At 42.1% G+C, this 7942-nt stretch overlaps 1 protein-coding gene across 2 annotated transcripts in view; it reads left to right on the top strand.

Annotated features, from left to right (window-relative positions):
* The window catches only part of col4a5 (collagen, type IV, alpha 5 (Alport syndrome)), a 37956-nt gene extending 30383 nt beyond the window's left edge, over nt 1–7573 (top strand). The window contains exons 40-51 of one of the 2 annotated variants that reach the window (XM_031851555.1): nt 491–499; nt 1926–1934; nt 2889–3022; nt 3129–3201; nt 3325–3396; nt 3516–3644; nt 3977–4075; nt 4240–4452; nt 4787–4964; nt 5050–5164; nt 5262–5434; nt 5710–7573. In XM_031851555.1, the coding sequence (XP_031707415.1) occupies nt 491–499; nt 1926–1934; nt 2889–3022; nt 3129–3201; nt 3325–3396; nt 3516–3644; nt 3977–4075; nt 4240–4452; nt 4787–4964; nt 5050–5164; nt 5262–5434; nt 5710–5791 (1286 nt within the window). In that variant the 3' untranslated portion in view covers nt 5792–7573. The remainder of the gene's footprint in view (nt 1–490; nt 500–1925; nt 1935–2888; nt 3023–3128; nt 3202–3324; nt 3397–3515; nt 3645–3976; nt 4076–4239; nt 4453–4786; nt 4965–5049; nt 5165–5261; nt 5435–5709) is intronic. The other variant, XM_031851556.1, reaches the window with a different exon arrangement.
* Nucleotides 7574–7942: the final 369 nt, after the last annotated feature.

Below are 7942 nucleotides of genomic sequence, written 5' to 3'. Positions count from 1 at the left end.
GGTCTGTACATATCTAATGTATATAGCAATTTACTCACGTTCACATCAAAATACATGGAAACTCTTACAAAGTAGTAACATTTATTTTTGGGGAATTTGTATGCTAAAATCAGTAGATGACACAGACTGTAAAATATTTATTTTAAAAATACATTTAAAAAAAAAGTATACATATATTTAATAGTAATACATTAGGCTGATGCATGTTGTCTCCCAAATATTTAAGACATAACTTGAACACACTAGAAGCCTCAACAGTAGGATCTAGTGTGCTGTTCATTTATATCGTGTAGTTTTTAAAAGTCTATGTCAGTACTGACCACACACCAGCACTGTGTTAGGCGAGTAAAAATAAGTGTTTTATCAGGTGTCAGGGTGACAAGATGAAGCTATGACATTTTACCCCCTTGTATCTTCTGTGGCTTGGCCCCACCCACTGCGGTGTGGCCCCGCCTCCTCATGTGATGACACGTGCGTCCGGCCACCGCAGGTCCCTCAGGTCAGATCATCGACGCCCAGACGTCAACTGCACGTTCCTCACAGTTCCTCTGAGTTTAACCTGCACTCTGTGATCTAAAGGGAGCACATTTCTACTGGGAAATCATTTCCTCTTCTCTTTTATTTCTTCTTCTAACGACTGTCTTCTTTCACTTTCCATGCACACTGATGGTAGTATAATGCACCCGTAACAAGTAAGCACTTTCAAAAGAAATAATAGAAATGATAATAATTGTTGCGTGTTAAAAACAATAACGCGCAGTAGTTTTTTTTGGCACAATTAGCATGTCATGTGGATCACATGTGGGTCAAATACAAATCTCACATGCAGAACGTGTTATGATTAGAGCATCATACAGTTTGTGCACAAAAAACGCACCATAATATCACTAACTCACCTGAAACATTGAATCGTTGTTGGTAGGGTCACATACTGTAATTCTATTTCTGTTGGATTCTTACTGAAATGCTGTTTTGTACATTAGCACTGTTATAATTTAAACATACCAGCGGTATCTCCCAAATCACAAAATGTGCTCCCAACTCGCTGTTGACCTGCGCTGCAGGAGATAGGAAAGGAAGCACTGAAGCACCTTCCTCAGCATTTAGAGGATTGGATGAGCTCTTATTGTGGCTCAGATACTTCTGACTCTTTTCACTCAGTTAGAAACCTTCCTAAACTAAAAGAGAAAACACTATTCTCTGTCTCCAGTGGTTTGAGCAAAATGCTATCATGCTACATGCTAACAAAGACGACGTGAACATGCTGATGTTTAGCAGGTGTAAATATATTTCTATGTTTAATCACCACCATGTTAGTTGAGCTTGTTAGCATGCTAACACTGGCTAACTAAACACAAGCTGAGGATCATGGGAATCTCATTAGTTTTGAAGGTATTTGGCCAAAAAGCTACATTTTGTACAAATGACTAATTTGAGAACACGCATCAGTAATATTTCTTCTTCTACTGCATTTCTGGCATTTCAAAGCCTCAGCAGTGAGCTTGGAGCAAATGTTGAGATACGGGAGCGCTGTTGGTTGCTACTTTTATCACTTTTACTTATAATAACTTTATTTATATAGCTCTTTTAAATGAAGAGTTTACAAAGTGCTTTGACAGACAAAGCAGAAAACGTACTCAAGATTAACAGCAGCTTATTTTTAAGTGGTTACAGCTGCACAGTCAGCATCCTCGTCATTAAATGAATAGATGAGACTCACAGACAGTAGTGGAGCTTCTGAAGTTGTCCTTGAAGCCTTTTTGGTTAATGCCTCCTTGCTACTCAAAGATAAAATATCTTGTTTAGTCTGACTGTTTCTGTAACGATGCTTGCTTCTGTCTAAACCTCTTTTTTTTTGTTGTTGTTGTTGTTGCCCTGTGCCGTCAACCCGGTTTGGCTTTACCTGGGAATTCTGGGAACCGTAGGTCCTCCAGGTTAGACTCCAGTGGTTTGATGGTTTTGATATTTTGCTCTTTGTGGGGAAATGAAGGGCGATGTTTTAATGTGTGTCGTGCGGCGGTTGAGGTAGATTCGCTTCAAACGCTCTCAGTTCAAAGGTTGAATTTGTAGAATTCAAATTTAAACTTCTTTAAACTCTTTTGAGTTCTTAAATTTTAAAGATATTGATTTACTGCTTTTGAAGATGCATGTATCCCAACCCTGTATCCTGATAGGTTTTGTTGTGTGGTATATTGATATTTTTTATTGACATCATGGAGAGGGTGTTTGTGAGAATGAGTGACAGTCAGATAACTGTTGGCAGTTTTTTACCCTTTCTTTACCCCACAGGACAGGCTGGACACTCAGGACTCCTCTTAGTCACACAAACACACACATAAAAGAAAACGTCCACACATTTACTCCAACTGTGTTACTGACGAGTCTCATTCTGATGTTTTCTCGCCATTTTCAGGGAACAAAATTGTTCTTTGATTTTCCTTTATTTGTCTTTCTCCTTTTCTTTTGGTGCCTCGTAATATTATTTATATCATTTAATGAATTTAAACACATAGAAATATAAAGGCTATGTAAGTGAAATGAAACTCTTCAGTTTTGTGTTGAAGTTTCCATGAATACAATGGAAGTTGACGTCTGAGATATTGCTTGTGTTTCATGCTGTACCATTATTTTAACATAGTATAAGTGAGTAAGTGCAGTTGATTTGTTTAATTTGTTTAATTAATGCGTCTGGTCTCTGGCTGCATTTAGTTAGTTTTAATCTAAGTTTAGTCGTTCCAAGAAGATCAACCACTAGACGGAAGCAAAATTCCTTCTTAGATTTTCTTTTTTTGAATTGATACCTAACTGATCCTGGTGAGAATATGATGAGGAGAAGCGTGTATTTGTAATATTATTCTGTGCCTGACCTTTGGCGTCTCCGTGTGAAGGTTCACCTGGCCCACAGGGTCCCCGTGGGCCCGCAGGAAGCGGCGGCGTTAAGGGAGAGAAGGGGATCCCCGGGGCTCCTGGACAGCCGGGCTTCGGGGGACAGAAGGGAGACAGTGGCGTTCCCGGATTCTCAGTAAGATCATTTTTCTCAATTTTGAAGTAAAAAAATGTCTACCTTTAATTTTTTGCAGATGCTCTAAGAGAGTAATGTCTACCTGTCTGGACTTCTTTCTAACCAGGGTCCCTCTGGTCTTCCCGGTAGTCCTGGTCTGAAGGGAGATATCGGTCTGCCTGGCGTTCCTGGATTCCCTGGTTAGTCCGCAATACTGCAACATCATCGTTCAGTGTTCTTACTACCGTCCAAAAGTTCATTTTAATATTGCAAATTCATCATAAGCAATGCCCAAACACTTGAGTCGTTTGTGTTTTTGCCAGGACCAAAGGGAGACTCGGGAATCCCCGGTGGCAGTGGTCTTCCTGGAGATCCTGGAGATCTCGGACCCACTGGTGGGTGAACACAGTTACTCATATTGTTATTATCAAAACATTAAGATACACTTCTAAAATAAGTTCAAATGTCTCATGGAGCCTCGGAAATGATTTTGAAATAATAATTTCCCTTTCAGGCCCTCCTGGTGACCCCGGCGTGGCTCAACCCATCACTTCGGTGAAGGGAGATCGAGGACTCCCTGGTCCTCAGGGCCTGCCCGGTGGTCGAGGACTTCCTGGTTCCTCTGGGCGAGACGGACTTCCAGGTGATTGTGGACTTTTGAGATGCGACAGTTGGGGCTGAGAAATTACGACAACGGTTTAATTTGATCGCCGTCATTGTTGCAATAACAGCGACAAGAAAAGAGATGGCAGAAGAAGTCGCACGTTTGTTGCGCCGAAAAAAGATGTATTTATTTTTTCATGCATGGTTTTGATAATGTTTTAGTGATGAGTTTGTAATTTTTTTATTATTTTTCTTCTTCTTTTAAATCAAACTATTCTTTGTCTAACCTTTTTTAAATTTAAAGTAATTCTAGCACCAGGTTCGGGTCACTCATCTGACAAAGAGAACTCTTCTCTGTCTCCCTGCTCTCAGGTCAGCCTGGTGGTCCCGGGGACCCTGGTCTGGAGGGTCCTCCAGGATTCAGCGGCCCACCCGGCAGGAAGGGAGATAACGGACCCGCCGGTCAGCCTGGTGAGTGAAACAGGAACCAGACATACACAACTCAATGATAATCATTAATAAACACAAACAATCATTTTTAGAGTGACGTAAGGCTATTTTTGCTTGATCCTTAAGCTCCGACTGCATCGCAGTAGCTTCCCCTTTTCTAACACACGCCTTTCCCCTGATCGTAGGTCAGCGTGGCTACTCTGGTCCCCCTGGTTCAGACGGTCCACAGGGAGTTCCCGGTCCTCCAGGATCGGTCTCTGCGGCCCACGGCTTCCTCATCACCCGACACAGCCAGGGTCAGGAGGTGCCCTACTGTCCCGACGGAACTGGCCTCATCTACGACGGCTACTCCCTGCTGTACGTGCAGGGCAACGAGAGGGCACACGGACAGGACCTCGGTACGAAGTCATTTTAAACCCCGTCTACACATACACAGATATTTATTCAAACGGCTATTTTCCTCTACAGTTTAAAATAGGATTCTGTCTACACCACTTTTGTTTTTGCAAAATATCTCCATTCACACTAGAATACAAAAACGACTAAACACTCACCGGGCCAGTAGGTGGCAATAAAGGCTACTACAACAATACCTTAAATACCAGAGAAGATTCTGAGCATGCTCAATGAGCTTATCTTCCAATCTCTCTACTAACCAGCAGGGGGCGACTCCTCCGGTTGCAATCTTATTCCATCGTCATACATCTGACCTTCCTCTTCCTTCTGATCCAGGCTCGGCCGGCAGCTGTCTGCGCAGGTTCAGCACCATGCCCTTCATGTTCTGCAACATCAACAACGTCTGCAACTTTGCCTCCCGCAACGACTACTCCTACTGGCTGTCCACGCCTGAGCCCATGCCCATGTCCATGGCCCCCATCACCGGAGAGGGCATCAAGCCTTACATCAGCAGGTAGGGATGGAGAGAGAGAGAGGGGGGAGGAAGAAGACAGAGACGAGGAAAGGGAAGGTGTTTGATTTGACATTTCTGTGTCTAGGTGTGCAGTGTGTGAAGCTCCAGCCATGGTGATCGCAGTCCACAGTCAGACCATCCAGATTCCCACTTGCCCGTCAAATTGGGAAGCTCTGTGGATCGGATACTCCTTCATGATGGTACACAAATACACGTGTTTCCACTCTTGTTTACCAAATGCCCCCCAGAACACACAGCTACATGCTTAAACCGGACTTTTACCCTCTTCCTCCCCAGCACACCAGTGCGGGTGCGGAGGGCTCCGGTCAGGCCCTGGCCTCCCCCGGCTCCTGCCTGGAGGAGTTCCGCAGCGCACCCTTCATCGAGTGCCACGGCAGAGGGACGTGCAACTACTACGGCAACTCCTACAGCTTCTGGCTGGCCACCGTAGAACCATCCGAGATGTTCAGGTACGGAAACGAGTGCTGGCAGGATGGCTCAGTATTTAGAGAAGCCGGGGTGTCAGTGAGTCCTTGCTCTGTAAGCCGATTACTCAGGATGTTGTGGGGTTAGTCAGGAGGACAAAGATGCACTAAAAAGATGTGACATTGACACAAAAGAAGGTTTTTCAGGGTATAGATTACAATAGATTTAATAAATAATCCATATATCTTAACTTTATATATTTATATGCACATGTATCCTTCTCCCTAACTTAACCGCCTCCCCCCTTTGGCCCTCGCAGGAAGCCCCAGTCGGAGACTCTCAAGGCGGGTAACCTACGGACGCGTGTCAGCCGCTGCGTGGTCTGCATGAAGAGGACGTAACGGCACACAGCAACATGCAAAACCCACCGCTGCCGGGGACGCACGATCAATAACACGAGATGATTGGTTGACGGGGGACAAGTCGGGGGGGGGGGAGGGAGACGGACGAAGAGGTGGAACTCCAATGGTGCATTGTCTTCCGGATACAAAACATCTTACAACTTTAAACAATGGTGCTACTGTGCAACACAGCTTAAAAAAAAAGAAAATTTAAAAAAGAAAGACGTAAATAAATCTTACATTTATTCTTTGTTTCTCTTAAGAAGTACCTCAAAATGAAAGCAGACAAATATCCACTTAAAGGTGCCATGATGAGTGTGACAACAAAAAGTGCATTTTTTTCATCCTTCTCCCTTCTTTCTCATCGTTTCCTTTCTCTTCTTAAAAAAAACAAAAAACAATCACTTTTGAAAATGTGATTCTGAACCATTTCTAGGCAGAAGTGCTCTTTTCTTTTTTTGTTTTGTTTTTGGCCTTATTGATGAGGAGTGGATTACCAAATCGGCACTTTGACTTCGGAACATCCAAGATGAGAGATGCACTGACGATGAGCTTTTCCTTAGTGAGACTGACTTTTTTTTTATTACTAGCTCTTCATTCACATGCTCTTTCTCTCTCTTTCTCCGTCATTTTTCCTGTCGTTTAACGTTACATTTGGTGGTACTAACCCTGCTGTAGCCCCGCCTCCTAACCATCAGCCTGAACACCTTCTCCCTCTTTATCTTTTTTTTTTTTTGTAAGTAATAAAATGTGTATATTGTGTAAAACACCTTTCTCTTCTTAGTGTAGAAGGTCCTGAATCGCTACCAGCTGTTTGTTATAAGACAAACTTTCCAGGTTCTTTTTCGCTCACACACACTCACGCGTTCACACACAGATACACACATTTACATCAATGCTCACTGACACACATCCACCCAGATATTGTACAAAGTAAGGCTTTTATGAATGAAACAGTATTTTATATATAATAAATATATATTTGAAAAAAAAAGAGGATAAAAAGGTATATGAACTTTATTCGGCTGCATGGAGATTGTTCGCCGTTTTCAAACGCAAAGGTCGGGCATTTCACCGAATTATAAAGCCAACTACTGAGCGTAGATGGAGCCGTTTTCCCTAAAACACAACAGTCTTGTATTATACCAACGATGCCAATCGCTTCAACCTTTTGTACTAAATTTGTAGAATGTTGAACTGAAATAAAGGGGATTTGCTTTGTAGGTAGTGTGATGATTGGGGAACGTTACAGATATTTGTGCAAAAAAAACAAAACAGATTTGGATTAAATCTTGGCTCCTTAATTAGAGAAGCTCCATTTGTTTTGTGTTTTTTTTAAGACATTTCCAGGTGCTGGGCTTTGCTTGTAAAAAGAAGGCCTGAGGGTTTTTTGGGCCCGTCTTACACCCGAAACCTTCAAATCACCTTTCGCTGGCTTGAATATGTATCCAGAATGGGTTAAAGTGCTCACACGCCACCCTGTTGAAACGTAGAGGAGAGTGTCTGGCCTTTTACATCAGCTTCTCTCACATAAGGTGTTCAGACTCCTGATGTACTGAAAATCTACAACAGATGTTTTTGGGGGAGGGGGGGGGAGACATTCTGTGATTTTATTGTTATTTTTATTTTTGCAAAAACTGCTTTTATTAATTCTAATTATGTCAACCTGGGGTGCGATTAAAAATGTGTATTTGTTTTCTTTTTTTTGTGTTTATTTTACATGTTATGTTATCCAGAAGTTGTTATAAACTTTTAAGACTGAAATAAATACTATGTCCAAAGTGTTGTCGTCTGAAAATGTATGATTATCACTGAGAAAGGACCCATCATGATCCGTTTTGATAAGCTGTGAGTGGTAGTAAATATTATGATCAGTGGTGGAATGTAAGTATATTTGTACTCTAAGTACTGTACTTAAGTACAAACTCAAGGTACTTTACTTCAGTATTTATATTTTATTCAACTTTGTACTTCCACTCCACTACATCTCAGAGGGAAATATTGTACTTTTTACTCCACTACATCTGGCAGCTTTAGTTACTTTGCACATAATGTTTCAAACCCTTCCTAACTACCCAAACTGAACAACAGGGTATAAAGGAGTTAAAATGAGCTCCACCTTCAACATTTGTAGCAGGAATAATGATCCAA

Source organism: Anarrhichthys ocellatus, unplaced genomic scaffold (genome assembly GCF_004355925.1).
Source record: "Anarrhichthys ocellatus isolate YVR2014 unplaced genomic scaffold, GSC_Weel_1.0 scaffold11, whole genome shotgun sequence".
Classification (NCBI taxonomy): domain Eukaryota; kingdom Metazoa; phylum Chordata; class Actinopteri; order Perciformes; family Anarhichadidae; genus Anarrhichthys; species Anarrhichthys ocellatus.
Note: the sequence above shows the minus strand (reverse complement) of the source record. Positions and strands in the feature narration are given on the sequence as shown.